Consider the following 23,546-nt stretch of genomic DNA (forward strand, 5'->3'; position numbering starts at 1 on the left):
TTTCTTCTCTTAGAAATTTACATTCACGGATTTTCCTGTGCTTAGGCTTGGCTATGTTTTTAGATCATGTGAGCTTTTTAAATTCAGAAACTCCTTCTCCTTGAAGTGTTTACTTGCTGATTTGTGGCATTTGTTTTCTTACCCAAGTGTCTGATGTTTGGACCTTAAACTATCTGTATTCATTCTCTAGATTCCTTAGCTGCTTCTGTTTCATCTATTGGTCTTGCTGTTGGAGTATGTTGGGCTATAGAAGGACCTGGGAAAGCTCTCTTAACCCTGTCTTTTAGCTTCCTATTAAGCTGTTTGTTTCATCTGAGATGGTTTTAATTGCCAGAAGTATTTCCTGTGCTTTTTAATATTTCACCCTCTTCCTGTGTCTCACATTTGGCATTGCTCTAGCGAGGATGTTGATATTTCTTGTTGTCTTCCAAGAAATGGTCTCCCTTTATTTCCTGATTTTCCCATCTCTTGTGCTGTTTTTCTCTGTTTTGAAGGTAGGATCAGAGTGCTAAATGAAGAAGACACACAAATGCCACTCCCAGGGTCAGAAGGGAACCGGATCTATCTTCAGTAGAACACAGATTATCCAAGGAATTTGTATTCAATAACCCGAGCCTCACAGTCTCTTCTGGACACAGTGAAGATTTAAGATGTGAATCCCCAGTAGTCAGTTGCTTGGCAGCCAGCCTGGGAATGCCTGGGGATTTCCTAAGAAAATCATATGACTGTCAAGTTCTTGGGACTTACAAACTCCAGCTGCCTTGAGGAGAAAACTGAAGAATGCACTTTGGGAATGAAAAATACCACAGGCTCCCAGTTTGCGGCACTCATCTATCCAAAGAAATGACAATAAAAAAGAAGGAATAATTTCTGTCTATGATATAAGTGGACTTTGGGTAGTTCCTAAAGGGACAAGCCAGTTGTTTTATTCTTTATTTGTTATAATAGTTGTAAATATTTTATGTTTGTTGTGGGTACATCTGTTAGTTACAGATATGGGAGACAGAGACTACTAGGTTATACCTATAGCTTTCCCTTTAAGCTAGAAGAGCAGGAGCTGCCTGTTATAGCCAGGGTGTTGCCACATGTAGACACGCTCCCTAACCGCCACTTGTCTTTCAAGCTATATTTATCCTTTAGTGTGTGTCTATAAAGGCTTTTGTAAACAACTTGACCCACCCCATATCCAGGTTTACTTCTTTGCTTGTTACTTCGTTAATTCACCATTGTGAGCAGGAAGCTTCTGATGGTGACAAGCTTCATGGTGCGCAGTTGTATGCAGCTCTTTGTACCAGATGGAAAGACATTGGCCTCTACTCTCTCGAAATAGGCAAATGTTTATCCACACTCCCCCTCCAACACACACAAGGAAATAAATAAATACCAGAATTAACAAACACTGCCAGGAAGGTAGAGAATGGAAACCCTTGTACACTGCTGGTAGAAATGTAAATTAGTCCCTCACTTTAAAAAAAGCAGTATGGAGATTAAAATTTTTTTATCAATTAAAAGTAGAATGAAGTTCTGTCGTTTGCAACAGTGTGGACAGAACTGGGGAGTGTTGTGTCATCACAAGCCCAGGACAGGAAGATAAGCATCACATGATCTCACCCATAAGATGAATGTAAAAAGTCGATCTTGTGAAGTTGAGGGTAGAGCAGTTGTTACCAAGGCTGAGGAGAGTGGGGGATCCAGGACTGACATGGGAATGTTGATGAGTGGGTATTACTTACAGACAGATGCAAGCAAGAAGATATGTCCTAGTCTGTGCATACAGAGGGTGAATATAGACAACAGTGAGGTCCTCTGCATTTCAGAGAGCTACAAAAAGGGTTTACATGTTTTCAATGTAAAGAAGCAATTAATGTTTAGGGAATATGTTTAGCTTGATTAAAACCTTAGAAATACAGTATATATGTGTGTTACAATACCACAGGACACTGAATACATATGTACAATTGTGTGTGGGGAGATGTAGGCACCAGCTCATGTGGTTGTGTGCATGGATGGATGAAGGTGTGCCTGCACGTGTGTGTATGTGGAGATCAGAGGTCAGAGGTCATCTGTCTTCCCCTGTCATTCTCCACCTTACTGTTTGGTTCAGATTTTCTCCCTGAACCTGGAGTTGACAGATTTGGCAGAGTTGGCTGATCAGTGTGCTCCAGGTATCCCCCTGCCTTTGCCCCAACTCAGTACTGGAGTTAGAGGTGCTTGCTACCCCACCAGTTTTGATGTAGGTGTTCAGAACTTAAACCCAGGCCCTCAACCCTCATTTCTCCCAGTCTCGATCTTTTGTTTTAATGTAGCAGCTTGAAAATAAATTTAAATTTATATTGTCTTTGAAAAGAGGCATAAGATAAGACAGTTCTTATATGGAGAAATATAAGATATTTATATATATATATATGATACATACACACACACACAATTCTGAGTCAATTTAGTGCTAACTATATATACACAGCTGTGGGATCCTGAATGCTCATGGATTGGTAGGCTTGTTTTGAAAGTGCCCCTCCTACCAAAAGCAATCTACAGATTCAGTGAATGTTCTATCATAATTTAAATGTAACTCTTCACAAAAATCGAAAAAAAAAATCTCAAAAGTCATATGAAAGTACAAAAAACCCAGGATAGCCAGAACAAAAAAAGCATTGCCAGAGGTATCACCATTCCTGATGTCAAGGAATAGTACCAGGCTACAGTAATTCAGACAGCGTTGTATTTGCATAAAAACAGACACACTGATCAAAGAAATAGAATCAAGGAACTAGGTATGAGTCCACACACCTATTGCCACCTCATTGTTTACAAAGATGCCAAAAATTATTCATCAGAGAAAAAGATGGAATCTTCAACAAATGGTGCTGATTAAGGTAGGGGCTATGTGTAGAACGGAACTAGATCCTTATCTCTCACCCAGGACAAAATACAGTCTCAGGTGGATGAAGGTTCTAAACATAAGGCTCGATATCTTAATCTGTTAGAGAGAAAGTAGAGAGTGTATTTGAACGTCTAGGCTCAGGAAAGGACTTTCTGAGTAGAACCCTTACAGAACAGGTATGAAGCCCAACACCTGACCAATGGAACCACAAAGGATGCCATCACATGATGAAGAGGCAGCCTATACAACAGGAAAAATCTTTACTCGCTGTACATCTGACACAAGACTGGTGTCTGGAATATACCAAGCACTAAATGCCAAGAAAGAAAGCAACCCATTTAAAAATTAGGGTGTGGAACTAAACAGGGTGCCCAGAAGAAGAATATAAATGGCCAAGCAATGTTTTTAAAGATGTTTAGCATCCTTAGCCATCAAAGAAAAGCAAACTAGAGCTAATTTAAAATTTCACCATACCCCTCTTAAAGTGGCTGAGATAAATAATAAAATGAAGAAATCTGCTGGTATAAATGTTGGGGAAGGGAGACCCTTCTTCACTGTTTTCAGGAGTGCAAACTGGTGCGGACGGTGGGAACTACTGTGGAGGTTTCTCAGAAACCTAGAAATAGGTTTATCATATGCTCCAGATAGTCCACTCCTGGGCGTACTCCCACGGGACTCTGTATTCTACCACAATGATACGGCTCACCCATTTCATTGTTGATGCAGCCTCAATAGCCATAAAACTAAGCAGCCTACATGTCTGTTGATGGATGAACGGCTGACCAAACTACAGCATTTAAGCAATGGGATATTATTATTCAGCAGTTGAGAAAAATGAAATCCGAAGTTAAATGGATGGATCTGGAAGCAATCGGTTGAGTGAGGTAATCCAGATCCAGAAGACAGGGGTCATATGTTCCCTCTCATGTGTGGAAGCTAGCTTTAATTTTTATTTGTCCTCCATGCAAACTTTGAAATGTCTTATATATAATGAGATTAAAGTATAAATGAGATTAATTAGTACAGAGATTACATTGTTGTGAAAAGCCACAGTCTAACTACCTTTTTAAAATAGAGTAGGTGTGATCATAGCAAGAGAAGGAGCTCGCCATTACTAAATTTTGTCTTATAATCTTTTTTTGAAATTAGGACTCAAGTCTAAAGAAATTATACGATTTTCCCATTAAAATGCAATTGGTAGAGTCTGCTGTTTAGGTTGCTTGAATTCATCAAATGTTTTTATTCTAATCTTTAATGCCTATAATATACTTGAATATATTTATGTTGCTACCACATTCAGCTATCATTAAATGCCATAATATTTACAATTAATTAACTTGAAGATCATTTTCTTTCTATATCACAAGCATTTGCTGATTCTATTTGCTTTGAATTTATCTAATAAATGAGGAGGAAATTATATTTGCTGTCAAAAAAAAAAAAAAAAGAATCAAGAACAAATGGCAGTTGGTTGTAGTGGCCCATGCCCACAACCCCATCACTCTGGAGGAGGAATCAGAGGGACTGGGAATTTAAGTCCATCCTCAGATACATAGAAATATTAATGTCAAATGAGCTACATCAGGTCCTGTCTTTTATTATGATGATGATTATAATTATTATCATGTAATACTTATATAATTATTAATTATATATTACATATGTTTCTTAGGGACTATCCACCTTATTATTTTCTTCTTATTATTTGAGAATCCAATACGCATACACACCCCAATTCCTCTCCTGTCACCCTACTACAGCTCTCCACCTCTCAACGTCATGTGCTCTTTTCTGAAACTCTAGTCCAGTGCTCCTAGTCACTGTGTGCATGGGTGTGTTCTGCCTTGATGTCGTCTTGTTGGGCCCTCTCTTCCTCTTTCACTCCTGCCTACCCTGGCTGAGGGAAGTCCCACCCTATTCTCTCTATCACCTAGTTATTGGCTTTTCCAGCTTTTATCGACAAGGCAGAGAATAAGTGGTGAGCATTGTTTACACAAACTTGAGGCAGGAGATTCTTAACCCAAGCATTGCATTACAAGGCAGTGTCCAGATTAACCCCAGGTACTGGGATAGAGAAATCAGCATTTGAATAATACAAGGGCAAACTTAACACAGTGCACAATAGCATTATGCTGACAACCCACATGTAAAAACATTCAAGATGAGCCTGCAATAAAGTAAATGTATCAAAGTAACAAAGAAACGTTTGTAATTTCAAACATTTCAAAAAGCATGTTAGCATCAAAATACAATAAGGTTTTAAGCTGGGTTGTTTTTTTTTTTTTTTTTGAGTTTTTAAAGTTATTTCCAAAACTTTTTGTACAAAATATTTTGTTCACGTTCAACTCTTCCCAGATCCTCTCTCTACCTACCCCCACTTCATGTTCTTTCTCTCCATTAAAAACAAAGCAAACAAACAGGAGCCATACAAACAAAACAAAAGCAGGAAGTCTGCTTTGTGTTGGCCAACTACTACTGAACATACAGCCTGCCCTGGGATGTCCCCACTGTCACTCCACTGAAGTTATCCACTGCAGATAGCTTCTTGGTTCACTTTCCCTTCTCTATGCTGACACTTTGTCTGGTTTGAACCTGTGCAGTCTCGTGTGCGCCACCACATTCTCTCTGAGTTAGAGTGTGTGTCAGTGTTTGGAAAACACTGTTTCCTTGGAGTCATCCATCACCTATGTCCCTAAGAATAGTCCCAGATCCACTTCCAAATCGCTCCCTTAGTGTTAAGGGGAGGGAGTTGCTTGCTACCGACTGATAGAAGCTGCTCTGATGAGTGATTCACTGTTCTACGGGTGTACCAGTATGTCATTAGACTGACTTTCCATCACACTGTCTCAAAGTGATATGATGGGAGCTTGCAGGTTTGTGGATTACACAAGACAGTTCCTTGGCCTGTTATTAATTCTGTGTCACCAACTCCCATCTGGCACTTCTAGCCCCAAGTGTTCCAAGAGAAGACTATGAGACCCCTTCGTGCTGTTTGTCCATTGTCATCCCTCGTGTACCCAGTGCTATCAACCCCTTTGTTACAAGCACAGTGTGCCTTCTTTCACGAGCTTGCTCATGGTGCCTAAGCAACTGTCTCTATTGTTCTCCTGCCCACTACTCCTTAAGTGCACAGAGCGAAGCCCTGGAGATGTGCAGAATCTGACTCAGACTCCACAAGGAGAATCATGCAAATATTCAGAATGGTGCCTTCTCATACCTTGTAGTCTTTAAAACTCCTTGTGATGTTTTCATTTTACTTTCATTAAGAAAATAAAATCATTGAGAATGGTGTCCAGATTCTCACTGACGGATTCTGATTTTTACAGTCTGCGTTCTGAACTTGGCTCTTTCTCCATAAAGAACGTTTGAGCCAACAGGAGTGACATTTTCTCCTTCTTGTGCACCCCATCCCTCCTTCCAATGCCCCTGCGTCTCTACTCACTCATGCCAATTCCCTCCAAGTGAAAGAGAAGCCACTCATTCTGTGTGCATTACTCAGGGTCTGCACAAGACACAGACGCCCCTCAAAAAAGTCAAGTCAGCTTAAAGGAAGAAGAAACCTTTGTTTGTTTGTTTGTTTGACACAGGGTCTCACTATGTAGTTCTGGCTGTCCTAGAACTCACATAGCTCTGGCTGGCTTCAAATTCACAGAGATCTGCCTACCTCTGCCTCCTTTTAACAAGGTCTAATAACAGAGGTCTGGATTGCTGGAATTCCCACAAATGCTGTGACCAGCAGAGAAATAAATTTCTTGAGAGGCAAGAAAGTCAGCTCAGCACAAATTACTTAGCAAAGCTGATACAAACTTCTTGAGTCTGACCCCAGGCAGTTTATTTTTACATATTTCAATGCAGTAAAATGTTGGGAAAGTTTTCTTGTGACAGCTATCATAACAAAACTTAAGGCATGACTACATTGAAACTCCCTTGTGATTTACAGGTCTTTTACAAAGCACCGGTGACCTCTTCCACAAGAACGGGGTTCTATTGATTGAGAAGAGAGGCTCAGAATAAGGTTCTATGGAGGAAGGGTTTGTAATAATAAGCATAATAACAAACCCTTTTGCAAAGTACACGGGACTGCTTTCATACAAATGGGTTATAATGACTGAGAAATGACACTCAGATGAAGGGGAATTCAGCCGAGGCCTGAATTTACAGAATAGCAAAGATTACCAGGTCATTAACACATCCATTCTCAGCCTTCTGGATGAAAAACTAGAATGCACATCCCTCCCATTGAAAAGAAAAATCCTGTGTGTTTAAATATTTTTTCTACTGCTATATGTAAGCACATAGACTCCATGCCCTCTACAGTAGACAGGACTTCAAGAATGAACAAAAAAAGTATTTAATTCAATATTTGAAAAATAAAGTGAATACCAAAAAATGATGCACAAAATATTAAACTGTAAAGAAAGGCAGAATCAAGAGCCATGCCTTCCTGTGCCCAGTTCGGGCCGAAACTAAGTGGAAAGCCCTGTCTCAGATCTTGTCTTGAAAACTCTTATGTTCTGCTCATTGAAAATTCATTTTGGTTTCATTTTGCTGCACTAAAATCTTCCTTCTCTTCACTTCTGACTCTGGGAACTCCCAAAGCCAAAACCTTACATGTTTCACAGAGTCCTGGCCCTGCCGCTATGTTTCTAAAGATGGCCCATGCCAGTCAGCTAGTGTGACCTTCAGCAGCCTGGGTGAGGAAGCCAGAAATTTAAAGGGAACTTCTGTAGGACAGAAAAGGTTTTTTTTCCCCCAGTTGACAAGGAACATGATGATTCTCCCAATTGATGAGGTAGACCGTGGGCTGGCCATTCTGCTCACTTGCCCAGGGAAGCTCATGAAAAGGTTAGAAAGGATACAGCAGGGGGAGATGTTCCCATCTGTCTGAGACTGGAGGAGGGGGGTAGGTACAGGGTTTCCCCCGGCTGTGGCTAGGGTGGAGAGAGACTTCTCAGATTACCACCTGTTGCTAAAAGGAGGCTGTAGATCTCAAAGGATGGAGCTCAGAAGAACCGTGAAGGCGGAGAAGATAAATCATCTGCACTAGGAAAGGTGGCCCTTGGCCTCGAAACTCACAGAAGATAGTCAGTAGCCAAGGAAGGAATAGAAACAAGGTCCAACTATACCAAAAGACCTTAGCCTGAACTTCCAAATCAGCCCCCTGCACTCTGCAAAGGCGGCTGTGGGCCAGAGGGTGGAGCTCATCCAGAAGCTGCCAGTGGGGAAGACCTCTGCCTCACGCAGCATCTGCGAGCAAGGAACGCTGAGTTAGGGAGAATGTTTGAGATGCATAAGAAACGGACCTCTTGTTTCAGATGAAATTGGACCACTTAATACCTGGAAATGAGGCTAACTAGGCTCTGAAGTGACCGAGGAAGGGAAAATGGGGTCTGCTCAACATCTTTTGACTATGACAGAAGGTAGTGAGAGGGGAAAAATATTTAAATCACACCGTTATTAGTTTCCTAACCTTATGAAACAGGCTGGTTTCTTCTCATTGATCCAGACTCTAGCCTTCTCTACCCTGCCCAGGACAGCCCAGTGACTGCAGCTCATGACCTCAAAGGACAGCCACCTGCTTATTGTGTTCATCAGTGGCTCCACACCTGTCAGCAACCCGGCACATCCAAAACCCTGCCATCCCAGGGGCTAGGATGGCGACAGCGTTCACGCTCCCGGCTCTACCTTTCCATGTCTCTTGTTTGTCCCTTGATGTCCTATCCACACCTCTGTTAATACCGTTAATGGGCATCTTTTGTTTTCAGTGTGACTCATCTTATGAATGAAAATTTTAGCTGTGGGCTGGAGAGATGGCTTGGAAGATAGAGAAACTTACTTCTCTATCAAATAATCAGATTTGGGATTCTACTTCTGCTATCAGGTGGCTCACAAATTCCCAGGACTCCAGCTCAAAGGGCATGATACTTCCTCCTGGTCTCTGTGGGCTCCACTCACACACGTGCACACACGGAACTAGACATAATTTGTTTTGGTTTGGTTTGGTTTGGTCTTTGATAAGGTAAATTTGAATTTGTATGTATAGTTATTTTCCATTTTGCTCTGGCACAAGTATAATCAAATGGTCCGTGGGCTTTCTGTGTGGATGGAAGTTGTACACAACAGCTTTGAAGTTTTGCTCTTTGTGTTCATGATCTGCTTATGCTCAAAATCAGGGCTTTAATGTTTCCAGTTGGAAGCTGGACCCGAGCAGCAGGCCAGCTTACATGGTGTGCCAATGCTCACCCACGGAGTCTTGGAAAGTCACAAAATAATGGTCATATATTCATCTTCTAGACCTTTGAAAAGTAGAATCAATTGGGTAAAATGATAATATAGTTTCATGAAAAAAGTAATTTATTAAAAATCACAGATAGAGAGCTCCCAACATGTTTCTTTAAAGTGTTTTATGGAAAATCAACAGTTTATTGTATCAAATAGTAAATCCACAAATCACAAAAGAAAGCTCACTAAAAATGCAGAGTTCCTAAGGAAGATAGCAGAATAGATCCCGTCTTCTACCTGTTGAGAGACCCCCTCCCCTACTGCCCCAGAAGAGTGTAGAGTTCATTAAAGGTTATAAGTCTGGGGGCTTGTTAGCAGCAGAGGCTGGCTCTGGACTTGTCACAAGCTGCATCCAGCATGCTGGTGTGTGACCATCATCTTGCATAGCCAATGTGGGCTTTTCCCCAGTCAACTTGTAAAATGGCTGTCATCTCCCTTATACAGCAACTGTTTTGATCATTCTTCTAGGCACTGAAGTACAAATAGTATGATTAGCTAATTAACCAAATGAAGTAACATAAACAAAGTCTTGTGCTCCAACGGCATTTCCCTTATAAATTCCTCACAGATTCAAGACTGACTGATAAGAGAAGCCAAGGGTTCTTGTCTGCCTTTGCAACACTCTCCTTAACTGCCCAGGATCCTTTAGGCAAGATGATGACATTCACACAGGCTTTCCTTGATCAGGAATAAACAGGAGACCTTGTAGCCAGCCACAACAAGGAACATGGTTGGTTTCACCCTTCATCGCCAGCGCAGCCTCATGAGCTCAGAGGTCAGCTGGCAGGTTCTTGGATTCTCTTCTTGAAGTGCCTGCTTTGAAAGTCTCTCTCACCACCCAGCCTTGCTCACTTGGACCTGCCAAGACAGGCAGGCATGCCAAACCCATTGGCAACTGTGATGGAGCCTTTGACCCAACGGTGCACTCTGTTTCTGTGCGTGTGTTCATTTCCACAAATTGCAGCCAGATTTTACAGAGTGGGTGTTTTTAGGTTTTATTGACTGTCTTGTGACTTTTCTTCTCATTGAGCCAGACAGAGGTGTAAATAGAGCCACTGCCAGGCACAGCTGGAGTTTTGTTTTGTGCTGGTTGGATATCTTTCCAGAGGGAATTCACTTACTTTTGCCAGCTGGTGTTCAGTGGAGCCACTTCCTTTCCATGAATACACTGGGACCCTATAGGTCTTATAATGCTTTAGTAATAAATGCCACATGTACCCGAAAGGACAATGGAGAATAAATAGAAAGTCGTATGCTTGAGAATGCCAGAGCCCTGGGCCAGAAGGTCAGACTTTTGTATTCCGTTTAATTATCCCATTTGTCATCTGTTCAGAGCATATTTGTTACAGACATGATGTTCTATCTGAGGCCTCCTTCAGGCTGAAGAAGATGTGATGGTCTTTGAGGTGCATTTTCACTAGCCATCTTTAGAAAACTGAAAGGGAACTTTTTCCAAAGCAAACTTGACATTTTAGGAGAGCAGAGATTCCCCCCTTTCCTCCTTTGTACAAAAGACTCCTAGATGCCCTAGGTCGCCAGAGCGACCTCTGAGACAAATTTATGGTTGGCCTTAGGCATGCTCTCTCAGCACACATGCTTGGCAAGTGCTCCCAACTTACTTCCAGCCCCAGCACACAGTTCTTCAAGACATCCAGTCTTCACTGGCTTCTTTCTTCAACTTTGCTCCCCGCTGCTGTCATCCTTGCTCTTGGATTGCCTTTGATCCATCTCCTCTCTAACACAGGTACCCAAGAGGCCAAGTGTGCTTAGCATCCCAGATCTTTATCTTCTGATACGATCTGAGATGCTTTAGACCAGAACAATTTTGATAATACTCAGACATTATCTTTTGGTTTTTTTTTTTTTTTGATCATATTGGAATTTGAACAGTGATGGTGTAAGAGCAAGTATAAACAAACCTACTTGCACTTTGTCATTCAAGCAACGGTGACTGACATTCCCAGGCGTCATTCTCCTCCTCAATGGCAAGCATTTGGCTGTTTGCATTTCATTATGAGCACACAGCTTCTTAGTATTTTGTGTGGCAGATGAGAAGTGTAGGAAGTGTGGCCTGGATTCTGAATTTGCATATAGATTTGCATGAATTTGCATATCTGTTTGAAGAATAATTGACAAATTGTGGAGGTCTATATTTGAGTATTTTGTAGGTGTTTTCTAGAAAACAGGGAAACCAAGCTCATCACTCAAGAAAAACAATTGATATTTGATCTTTCAAGGGAAAAACAGGCTTCTGAGACCGTCTCATAAGTCATTGTGAATTTGCCTGCTTCCTCTCCATGAACAACTTATCCTTGATGATCTTGGCAAGAGTTGTTTGTCTTGTTCTTATACAAGGAAATGGATTAGTATTTATATTATTAATTATATTATATTATTAATAAAATATGTAATGCCCAGGATTCCAAAATCACACCTGAAAAAAAAATACCCATCCAAGATGTGAAATGTGTCCTCCTCTTCCATTTTCATTCTTTATTATGAGACATGTCTCACACTGTAGCCCAGGCTGGCCCGGTACTGACTGTGTGGCCCAGCTCACCTAGAGCTCAGGGCAGTTCTCTAGTCCTGGGATTCTAGATGTGAGCTTATGTGCCCAGATGGGCCAATGGCTTTTTAGTTCAGCAGAATATAAAGAAAGTTCATCCAGAGACTGAAGGAAAGGCTGTCCAGAGACTGCCCCACCTGGGGATCCATCCCACATGCAGACACCAAACCCACACACTATTGCTGATGCCAAGAAGCGCTTGCTGACAGGAGCCTGATACAGCTGTCTCCTGAGAGGCTCTGCCAGAGCCTGACATATACAGATGCAGAGGCTAGCACCCAACCATTGGACTGAGCACAAGGACCCCAGTGGAGGAGTTAGAGGAAGGACTGAAGGAGCTAAAGGGGCCTTATCTGGCATCAGTGGAAGGAGAGGCCCTTGTTTCTGTGAAGGCCTTTGGTCCTGTGAAGGCTTGATACCCCAGTGTAGAAGAATGCTAGGGCAGTGAGGCAAGAGTGGGTGGGTGGGGGAGCACCCTCATTGAAGCAGAGTAAGGGGAGGGATGGAGAGGAGAAATTGGGAAAGGGGATAACATTTGAAATATAAATAAATAAAATATCCAATTTTTTAAAAAAAGGAAAGCAAGCAAGCTCATCAAAGCAGTATCAGATTCCATACTGCAACATTAGAAACTAAGATTTATTGAGTTTAATTTGATATGAAAGAAAACTATCCAAAACGATTTTATGTCTATTAAAGTATTCCCCAGAGCTCCCAGGGACTAAAGCACCAACCAAAGAGCACACATGGTGGGACTCATGGCTCCAGCTGCATATGTAGCAGAGGATGGCCTAGTTGGTCATCAATGGGAGGAGAGGCCCTTGGTCCTGTGAAGGCTCTATGCCCCAGTGTAGGGGAATGCCAGGGCCAAGAGTGGGTGGGTTGGGGAGCAGGGGGAGGGGGAGGGGGAGGGAGAGGGGATGGGACTTTTCAGAAGGGAAATCAGGAAAGGGATAACATTTAAAATATAAATAAATAAAATATCTAATTTTTTAAAAAGGTGGCTTACCTATAGGTTCTTCAAAAAACTATTTTTTTATTTTTAAAAATTTATCTTTTTGAGATTTTCAAATGTATTAAATTTACATCATTTTCTCTCTTTCCCTCTAAATTCATGGGCTCTTGTTCTTTAATTGTTAACACGCAAGCACACACGTATAAGTCCGTTTCATATTGCTTGTGCATGTGTGTGTGTGTGTATGTGTGTGTGTGTGTATGTGTGTATGTATGTTTGTATGTATGTATGTATGTATGTATGTATGTATGTATTTAGGGACAGCTACTCGGTATTAGATAGCCAGTTATAGGCTCATCCCTGGGGAAGACTGACTCTCCTTCCCAGCAGGCATTAGTTGCCTGTAGCTCTTCATCTACCAGTGGGGCCTTGTGATTCACACTGGCACATTAACAACAGTATGGCAGCTCAGATAACTGATTTCTTATTAACAAAATACAGAGACTGGGGCAGCATGCACAAGGCCTGTGCTGGTCTAAGCCAGATGGGGTCCCAAGGCTGAGAGGGAAATAGACACAACCTGCCTCCCCCCAAGCCCTAACCCAGATGCTATCTCTAACTGATAACTACCCACCCAGAAACATTAATTTTTCCCCCTGGAGACTCACAGGTTATGTAAGCCACACTTAAGGGCTAGCACCATGCCCAGCAGTAGTTGGCCCACAAAGAACAAACTCAAAGGTATTCCATGGTGTCTTCTGTCCCTTTGTTTGGCCTTAAAAAAAAATCTTGCGGGTCTTTGGTTATATATTATAGTTCCTGATTTTGTCTTTTCATGACACTTTTGTGTGTGCAAATGTGTGTATTTGCATCTGTATGTGTTTCTTGTGCTGTTTCAGTTCTGTACCCTCCGCCCCTTAGTTTGTTTGTTTTGTCCTATTCTGGTTTATTTTTTATTTTACTTTTTAAAATGTATGTTTGATTTGTAATGAGAGAGGGAAAGAAAGGGTATGGACTTAGGAAGGTAAGGAGGTGGGGGGAATCTAGGAAGAACTGGGTTGGGGAGGGGAAACTGTAATTAGAACATATTTGTTTCAGTTAGGGTTTTACTGCTAAGAACAGACACCATGACCAAGACAACTCTTATAAGTACAACATTTAATTGGGGCTGGCTTTTGGGTTCAAAGGTTCAGTTCATTATCATCAAGATGGGAACTTGACAGCATACAGGCAGACATGGTACAGAAGGAGCTGAGAGTTCTACATCTTCATCTGAAGACCGCTAGCAGAATACTGGCTTCCAGGCAGCTAGGATGAGGTTCTTAAAGCCCATGCCCACAGTGACACACCTACTCCAACAGGGCTACACCTTCTAATAGTGCCACTCCCTGGGCCAAGCATCACAAATACAAAACATCATAATATTCTATTGAAAAAAATGTTTTTTCAACAAAAAAAGGAATTGAAAACACTCACTATGAAGAATTATTTAGTAACAGGTTGTGCATCCAGTGGGCAAATATGAATTAAGGCTTGGAAAACCCAAATAATGAGTTCTGCTCCTACCTTTTCCTTATCAATTCTAGCTAAACAGACTGTTTATTAGGTTAATCCTTTATAAGTTTTAGTCACGCTCCCCCACCTTACCCGTGGGTAGAATCCATGGCCACATTCAGGCTCTGACACTGAGCCTAATCCCTGGCCATGTGTGCATTTTCTTAATACGTGCTTTTTTTTTTTAATGATCTTTTTAAAAAGCACTTTCTCCACCCCCCCCCACATTGTGTATAAATATTTATTTAAAAAAAGAATCTTCTTATATAGTTTAAAACCTCTGTGCAATCTTTCATAATTTAATGCAATAAAAATAAAATGTATGCCCAGGGACATACTCAGCACAGACTCTGTCTGGTCTACCAGTGTTTTCTGAAAGAGCTAAGACGTTTACATCCTCAGGAAGGAATGAGAGGTGAAGAATACCATTCCATGTTTGTAGCTGTGGGCTCTCTACCGCCCGGCGCCCGGCGCTGGCTTCGTCTCGCTGCACGGCGGCTGCCTTGCTGCTGTTGGTGGTGGTGGTGGTTGTTTTCTGCCTGTGGTATTGCCTCGGTGTGCAACTTCCTAAACTCTCGGCCCCTGGATTGAAGGCCTCAATCCCGACACCGTTATTGTTCTAGGAATGCTTCCAGAGTGACCGCCAGGCATGCATTTGACTTTTATGGTGTCTTGTTCCTAAGGGTAAGAACAAGCATCCAAAAGGAAAAGTTTCTTATTCAATAAATATCACAGACATTGTTGACAAGTCTGGAAGGGTGGAGTTTGGGACCAGTTAGTGACCTCAAAAATGAGGAGGAACTGTCTGCCTAAGGGATTGGTAGCCCTTGGCTTAATAAGGAAAGAGAGGAGCTGAGGCGTGCCTTCAATCTCAGCTGAGTCCAGTTTTCAATAACAGCCATGGAGCCGAGGAACCAGAAAAGGATCGTCCATCAGACTAGCACCAGCCAAATGGAGGCCGCACGAGTGAATGACTCTTTTCTTAGCTCAGTTCCAAATAAAAAGCTCAGACTTAAAAATATTAGCACATAGGAAGTGGAGGCAGGAAGATCAGGAGTTCAAGGCCAGCCTGGGTTATAAGAGATCCTGTTTCATAATAGACACATAGATCTGTAGAAACATAGGTAGATAGGTAGACAGATAGGTAGGTAGGTAGGTAGGTAGGTAGGTAGGTAGGTAGGTAGGTAGATAGATAGATAGATAGATAGATAGATAGATAGATAGATAGATGATAGATAGGTAGATAGATAGGTAGGTAGGTAGGTAGATAGATAGATAGGTAGATAGAGAGATAGATAGATGATAGATAGATAGGTAGGTAGATAGGTAGATAGATGATAGATAGGTAGATAGATAAATAGATAGATAGATAGATAGATAGATAGATAGATAGATAGATAGATAGATGTTTCTTACAGGTGTACCTGCTATGGTGCACTCCTTGGCTGAGGCACGCCTGAGAAAACTGAATTTGTTTTGTCAGCTTTTGTCTCACACACACACACATACACACACACAGAGAGAGAGAGAGAGAGAGAGAGAGAGAGAGAGAGAGAGAGAGAGAGAGAACACTGGAAAGCTGAGGCAAGAGCGGAATCGTCTCGTTCCTTTGCCAGACATCTGCCCTGACAGGTCATTTACCCTGTTCTGTGCTATCTAGAGTGGGTTTGCTTCTTGCACTGAAGATCTCACTTGATTTACTTTTTACTCTGTCTGGTATCCTTTCCTTTCATACAATATATTTTGTTCATATTCCTACCCCACCCCCAACTGCTACCAGATCCAGCTTTGTTGCCCCCCCCTCTCAAAGAAAGAAAGAGAGAGAGAGAGAGAGAGAGAAACAATACCCCACAAATCAAACCAATTTTAAAAAGAAAACGAAGTAAAACTGGTCTCTTAGGACAGCAACACACCAAGGAAACTATTGCTATTGCTATTCTTTCTGAGGCAGTGTCTCACTCACAGGAATCCTTCTGCCTCAGACCCCAGAGTTCCAGGGCTACAGGGGTGCCTGCCTTTTCCGTGCCTCTTGAGGCATAATAGTGTGTTTAGCAGACAAACATGGAGGTCGGTGTAGCAGAGCCACCGTAGTTAGCTGGGAATGCATCGCGCACACGCTGAAGGAATGCTGATGACTCCGTTGTTGAAGCCTCTGCTTACTCAGACTTGGGTAAAAGCCCCACTCTACAGCCGCCAGCGCCGTGACAAACTGCACGTTTTCCCGATGAGCAATACATGGTGCTGGGGACTTGTTTATCTCCTAGAAATCATTTTTCATCGTGCTCTGCAAGCTCGTAGAGCCTGCTGAAACCTCTGACGTTTGATTGTTGAGAGAGGAAACCTCTGACTAAGATTGGGCCGTGAAGGGTACAGAATACAGAATCCATCCCAACACTGTGGCCTGGACACCCTTGAGCCTAAAGACTCAAGTTGACAGTACACAGTGCTGGAACACAGCAAACGTTAAGGCCATGGAACAGACTGACAGGAATTCGAACTATCCTCACCAAAGAGCAGAGCTGTTGCCAAATCAAAGTTCAGCAGACCCAGAGGGAGGCCGTAGCCCTTACTTCTTGTTCCCCACACTCTCTGAACTCTTGCTAGTGGCTTCTCTTGACCAACTCCAGCCACCAAGAGCCAGAATGCAAGGGAGCCCAGCTTATCAGTCTCCAGGGCCACTGCACAGGGGAGCTAGAAAATGGCCTGGAAGGGTAGACTGAGGTCAGCAATCCGCAGGATCACAGTTACACAGGATGCTAGCCCCCAGCATCTGTGGCGCTAATGGGACGCCTCTGCCATTATGCTACTGTTCTGCAGTCCCTTCTAGGTTTGTAGTCACTTGGTTTTCTGTTACAGTTGGTGGCAGGCCTTATATCCGGGGCTGTTATTTCTACTTTTATTATTATTATTTCTAGTTATCACTTTTTGTCCTTTTTTTCTAAAATTTGCCCATAATTTCATGTCCTGACTGTTTTTTTGTCTGTCTGTCTGTCTGGTTGATTGGTTGGTTTATTTTTGGTTTGAAACAGGGTCTATCTAGGTAGCCCTAGCTGACCTGGAACAATTGATATAGAACAAGACTGGCTGAAATGAATTTGCCACCATGCCTGACTGAATGGTTCATTTTAATCAAAGATTTCTTTCTTGGACTTACTTTAATATCCTAGTCACATGCTTTTTTTGGGTACTGGGGGCTTTCAGCACTTCATGAGTCTACATCACCGTCTGCAACATCATCAGCTTCCTGCAGTCAGCACTCCAAACTGCTGAGACCACTTCCTGTCTCCAGAGAAGCATCCAGTGTCCTCCTCCTCTTCCCCACTCTTTTTTTTTTCTTTCTTTCTTTCTTTTTTTTTTTTTTTTAAATTCTGGCTCCTTTACTATGGTTTGCTTTGCCCATTTCCTATTCCCTTATAATATTATGAAGTAAATGCTGTTATTGTGTAAGTCATAAATTGCTTGTGTGTACATGTTTGTGCATGTCTGTGCATGTCTGTGTATGTGTGTGTGCTCCTGTGTGTGTGTGTGTGTGTATGTGTGTGTGTGTGTGTGTGTGTGTGTGTGTGTGTGTGTGTGTGAAGTCAGGGTTGGATTTATAATTTCCAGATCTCCAGGCCTTCTCCTTTAGAGAAGATGGCACAGTCTCTATCAGTTGTGTGATTCTATTGCCTCTTTTTTTTTTCTTCTCCTCCTCCTCTCAGATTCGAAGCCAGAGCAAGGCGTCGGGCTCTGGGCTGCGTGAGGGGGATGAAGTGGTGTCCATCAATGGCAACCCCTGTGCAGACCTTACTTACCCCGAAGTCATCAAGCTTATGGAAGGCATAACGGACTCTCTGCACTTGCTTATTAAAAGGTAAAGCAAATTCGTTGGAAGAGTTATTTGTTCCTTGAAGTTAAGTGGGAAGGATTCTAGAGTCCATGCATGTAGATAGTTATGAGGAAGCTGGTAGTGCTGTGTAGAACTCAGGACAGGTACACAGATTCCCCACAGTGCTGAAAGCAAGCCGTTCCGTTCCGTTCCGTGGGGCTTCCTGCCTAGTTGAGAATGAACCTGAAAATCTTTGTTCCAGGTATTTTGTTGAAAAATGTCAGTATTTTAGAGCACATTTTCAGTGCATTGACCATCGTGTTACCTTTTCCAAGGTGAGGAGTTTCTGTAAGTTCAGGATTATAATTCTTAGATCCAAAGATGAATTGAAAATGATTGAGCATGAAATAGTTGACTGATGTAATAATTTTTTTCATACAAAGATGAGGCCTCCAAGGGTGGGGCCCAAAAAGCTTATCAGTAAATTTTCTCTGGTCAGGATGCCAGTAAAACCAAAAACCTTTGGGTAAGGAGTAGCAGGCTACATAAAGACTTGGTGCTGTCAAAGCATTGCTTACAGTGCAGAGGACCCCTCACCCGTGTGGTATACAAGTCCATGTGTGTGCAGTGTGTATACTAGTGCATGGTCATTGGATATAAATATTGTTCATTGTATATAAATATTTGCTTTCAAGCTCTTAGGATCCCACATACTTATAATGTTGCCCTTTGCTTTTAAAAGTACCCAGTAAAAAAAGTAACTATTTAGAAACCAAATGGAAACAAACCAAAAACTGTAGGAAGAACGTTGCTCAGAGAGCACACATATGTCTCCACTCCATGTAAGACTTCTAAACATTTGCAGCATTCCAGGGTCCCCCTCGGTAAATAGTCTACGTGTAAAGAGGGACACAATCGTCTCTGCTTTGTCCTCTCTTCTTGTCTTTACTGACTTAATGAGGCCAGTTTCTCTGGAACGCACACTTGTCTGGGACATGTTCTTCTGGCTCCACTTTCCATTATGATATCATCACAGGAGGAACAAAAATGGTTTAAAGCTCCAACTTAGGTACCTACCCCATTTTAGCAACAAATAGACTTGTTCTCTGCTGCTCTGAATAGAGAGACTCACATTTTGTTTTGTCTTTCTCTTAAGTATTTTGAATTTCTAAGATAGAGTTAACTGGGCTGTAGAGAGGGAACAGTGGTCAAGAGCACCTGCTGCTCTTGCGGAGACATGAATTTGATTCTCAGTACCCACATGGCGCCTCAAAACCATCTGGCAGGCCAGTCATACTGGATCTCATGCCCTCTCTGACTTTCAGGGTCTCCAGGCATGAATGCAGTACAGGCAGGCAAAACACTTACACACATTAAAAAATAAATAAAATCAATCAATCAACATTTTTAAAAAGAAATAGATCATCAATGAGATTCGGATGAAATACCCAGTCTCTGAGCCCTATCACAGACAACTATCTTCAGAAGACCAGAGTTTGGCTTAATTTCCCAGAGAGGGCTAACAAACCCTATTTCAAAACAAAATGCATGCCAGGCAGTAGTGGCCCATGCCTTTAATCCCAGCACTTGGGAGGCAGAGGCAGGCGGATTTCTGAGTTCGAGGCCAGCCTGGTCTACAGAGTGAGTTCCAGGACAGACAGGGTTATACAGAGAAATCCTGTCTCGAAAAAACGAAAAAAAAAAAAAAAATGCAACCCTGCCTTTTAATACCAAATCTTCATTACCTTAGGTTTTTATTAAAATCACAAGAAATCATAAGCAAATGATTTTCTAATTGTCCACATTGCGAGACTGAGTACCCATGTGTACATATCTCCCCCTCATGTCTTTATAATTTTTTTATCCATATGTTTCCATTTCATTTCAACTCCCAAAAATATTAGCACTGGGCCTGTTTGCCTATATCCCAGTCTATAAGGCAAGAATCAACACTACTCCTTTCTCAGAAGCATAATTGATGAGTAAAATAATTCAAAGTTATTTCAGCTATCCTTATCCCGAAGTCTGCTAGGCTAACTATCTTGGGCTTTGGCACTCCCAAATTTAGTTTTAAGGGAACTATTTATCATTTCCTACATAGGATTGAAGTACCTGGATCTTCAAGCTCATGCCTACAATCCAAACACTTGGGAGGCTATGACAGGAGGGTCTTCATGACTTGGAGCCTAGGCTACAGAGTGAATGCCAGGCCCTCTTAGTCTACATTGTAAGATACTGTCTCAGAACGTAAACTGAAGAATAGCCTAACCTGCTAACAGCGTGTTTTAAAAAAGTCATTTTAAAATAGCAAATCATTATGAAGCATCTGGGTGACTTGCATAGAGAAAGCAACAGCTGCTTTGATTTCTGTCAGGTTCTTTCAAATGCAGTCAAAAATCACAGTTAGAGGTAAACATATTATAGGTTGGCCTGAAATTGCACTTACACGTAATTCTAGAGTAAATTCCTTTGAGTAGAAGAGATGTAAGGCCATCCGCCCTTGCGTGGATGATCCCTGCACTAGTTAGGATCCACCCCAAGGGAGCAAGAAGGGGAGAGAGAGTTCTTGCTGCTGCTTCAAACATTTACAAGTGTGGGAGGTGAAGACGTGTCCTACAGCCGTTCTGCAAACGACACTTTTCTCACAGACGGGCTTAGAGCTCGGGGATTTAGAAAGACGTTATTTGACTCCTGAAGTGATGTTGCTTCTCACAAACCCAAAGATGCAAACCTGACTGTGAATGGGTAGGCTTGCCTCAGAGGAGACTGTGGAATAATAGCTCTGTGGAATAATATCTCCTTAGCAGAGATAAACACACACTCTGAGAACAAAGACTCTACAAGGACAGCGCTGCCGGTGGCAAGCACGAGTAGAAGGGAAGACGCCTCCGAGAATGAATACCCCACGGCTTAGCAAGTCATCCCAGCCTAGGAAGGATGGATCTTTGCATAGGCTGTGGTCCCAATGCCCCAGATTGCCCTTTGCACAGGCAGGCTGGGGTCCACTATGCTCACTAGTGCTTAGAAATGGGTTTCTGTTCATTCTCTCAAGAATACACCGTGTCTAAAAAATTGTATTTTGCTTGATCTGAAGCTCCGAATGTGTCTACGAGATTTGATAATATCTACTCCACAGGACACTGGGAGTTCCTGGGCATCTATAGTAAACATAGTTTGTGGGAAAAAAACCCAATTTCAAAAAAGAGACACACATAGCTACACCCCGTGCCTTTTACAATCAAGGCAGGGTTGGGGGTGAGTTCAGATTTCAAAGCTTTTTGTAAGCACTTTTCTTGCACTTGAAAGAAAGACGGTCTGATCTCAAGGCTCTTTAGCAGCCCTGTCATGTTCCAGCAAGTTCTGTTTTCTAATATGTTGAAGTTATGGGGGGAATTTTTGTTTTATCTTCCATGAGACATCATATAAGTTGGGGGAATTCTTTGGCAGGTGGGAGACCCACTGACTAACTGTTAGGAATAATTTTTGTGTGCAGACCCTCTAGTGGAACAAGTGAGACTTTGGATTCTGAATCAGGAACTACAAACCATCAGCATCTTACACATGAGGGGCCCACGGAAAGTACCACCCTGCAGATTCAGCAAGCCACCGAGACCCAGAGCAAAGACTTCTTTCTTGCTCCAGTCCAGACAAAAGTTCCCCTAACTGAGGACCAAAGCAATGCCTGGGGTTATGCAGAATGTCCAAAACAAGAACAAGTTCCCCCGATGCTTGGTTCCCAAGAAGGACACTTGGTAGAAGAGGTCATCTTAAGGAAAAAGGCAGAAGCAGGCCAGCCAGGCCATGTGGTTGAGCTACAGCTGTCCCTCTCAAAGGAAAGACATCAATGCACCAGTGGCCCTATAGTGACTCTCCAGGGAAATGAAAAATTCAAGTCTCCAGACCCAGACTGGAGCTCACAACACGAGAGGACTGTCCACATAAATTCGATCCCTGCTCCTGAGAAAGCAGACACTTCTCTGACGTCCAGCACCTCCAGTGGCCGAGAGTTGAGAGTGATCCAGGGAAGAGACCCAGGAGGCGCAGGGCTGCCCCAGGTGGAAGTGATTCTAGATTGCTCTGACAGGCTGAAGGCTGAAGAGTGCAGGCTGCAGACAGGAAGGGGGTGTGTGGCTTCTCCCGTGGAAGGAGGGCGGTCAGAAGCGCCTCCTTCTCTGGTCTCCTTTGCGGTCTCGTCAGAAGGCACCGAGCACGGAGAAGATCAACGCTCGGGAAAGGATCACAGCAGACCACACAAGCACCGCGCACGCCATGCTCGTAAGTCCTGCCATGGTTGGGGCGGGTGTCAGGGGAGTTGGGGTTTTAGTTTATTCTACTAGCTGAACTGTATAAACTTTTTTAAAAAGAGTTTTCACATGCCTTTTACTATCTTTGGTGGTTATCTAATGCACAAAACAATAAATATAGTGTGGGGAAATACCAGTTTTTAAATTAGAAGCAGTAAAGTTGAACTTCATACTAGACTCAAATGTTTTTCATAAACTTCATTTTATGCCTAAATATTTTCATCAACTTCATTTTATCCCCAAAGATGCAGGAACTGTTAAAGAAATATGAAATACGCCCCCTTTACTTGTTGAAGAATGTTATGGCAATTTGTGTTAAAATACTTTAAGAGGATTGGAAGCGATGTGGACCCAGTTTAAATAACAATTCCCCCTCCTGAGGTGCCTTTAACAAGGTTTCCACGCTGATATTAAAAGCAGAGCTTCATTTTGGGAAAAAAAAAACCCACCAACTATTCTGCGGCTTGATGATGCTTGCAGAAGTGTTTGACAGACAAGGGCAAGTGTGATGTCCAGCAGTTACACGATCCATCCTTGCTGTTGTGTAAGCCTCACTAGGTGGCAGCGCGCTCACCACCTTCCAGACTCAAGTCTCCAGGGCCATGTGCCGGCAGGCAGCTCGGCAGCTCCCGAGTTCTCCCCCAGGAAATGTGCAAGGCTCCCCGCTGGCGTTCTCTCCTATCTGGAGGACGAAGGTTACAAACGGAAGGAGGTCAAGAACTGTAGCTTCAGTGCCATTATTATTAGTTTTCTCTCATAGACACCATTCTTTTTCTTTATTTTACCAACTTGAGCATTTCCTCTGAGGATGCACAGGCTGACTGGTACACAATAGCAGTGAGCTTGCGTCCTCAGAATCGCACATCGGCCTTCTAGCCCCCGTTGTCCTTTGGGTGCCTATTTTTAGCACAGCCACTTGTAGCTCTGTTGGCAAGTGCCGGTGGCCACTCCTCCTGCTTTAGGCACCTCACATATATAGCATATTAAACCTGAGCATTATGACGGCATGTGCATATTTCACATGGTGGCCCTGAGCAGACAACTGTGCAGTTGTTACTGTCAGTGTAATAGCAAGCTGTAACATCACTAGTCAAAAAAAAAAAATCATATTTAAGACTGCCCAGATTTTGGACTATTTTGTCTGCATAAATTTGATCACCAGATAAATATCTGTATGGTTTCTCTAAAATGTT

General features: G+C 42.5%; 1 protein-coding gene across 2 annotated transcripts in view; it reads left to right on the forward strand.

The window, feature by feature from the left end:
- Synpo2 (synaptopodin 2) overlaps positions 1-23,546 on the forward strand; it is a 158,745-nt gene that overhangs the window by 89,034 nt on the left and 46,165 nt on the right. For both annotated transcript variants that reach the window (XM_021158903.3, XM_085835553.1), the window contains exons 2-3: positions 17,943-18,094; positions 21,543-22,324. In XM_021158903.3, the coding sequence (XP_021014562.1) occupies positions 17,943-18,094; positions 21,543-22,324 (934 nt within the window). The remainder of the gene's footprint in view (positions 1-17,942; positions 18,095-21,542; positions 22,325-23,546) is intronic.

The sequence above is a fragment of the Mus caroli genome, unplaced genomic scaffold (genome assembly GCF_978045245.1).
Source record: "Mus caroli unplaced genomic scaffold, Mus_caroli_1 scaffold_3, whole genome shotgun sequence".
NCBI classification, from domain to species: domain Eukaryota; kingdom Metazoa; phylum Chordata; class Mammalia; order Rodentia; family Muridae; genus Mus; species Mus caroli.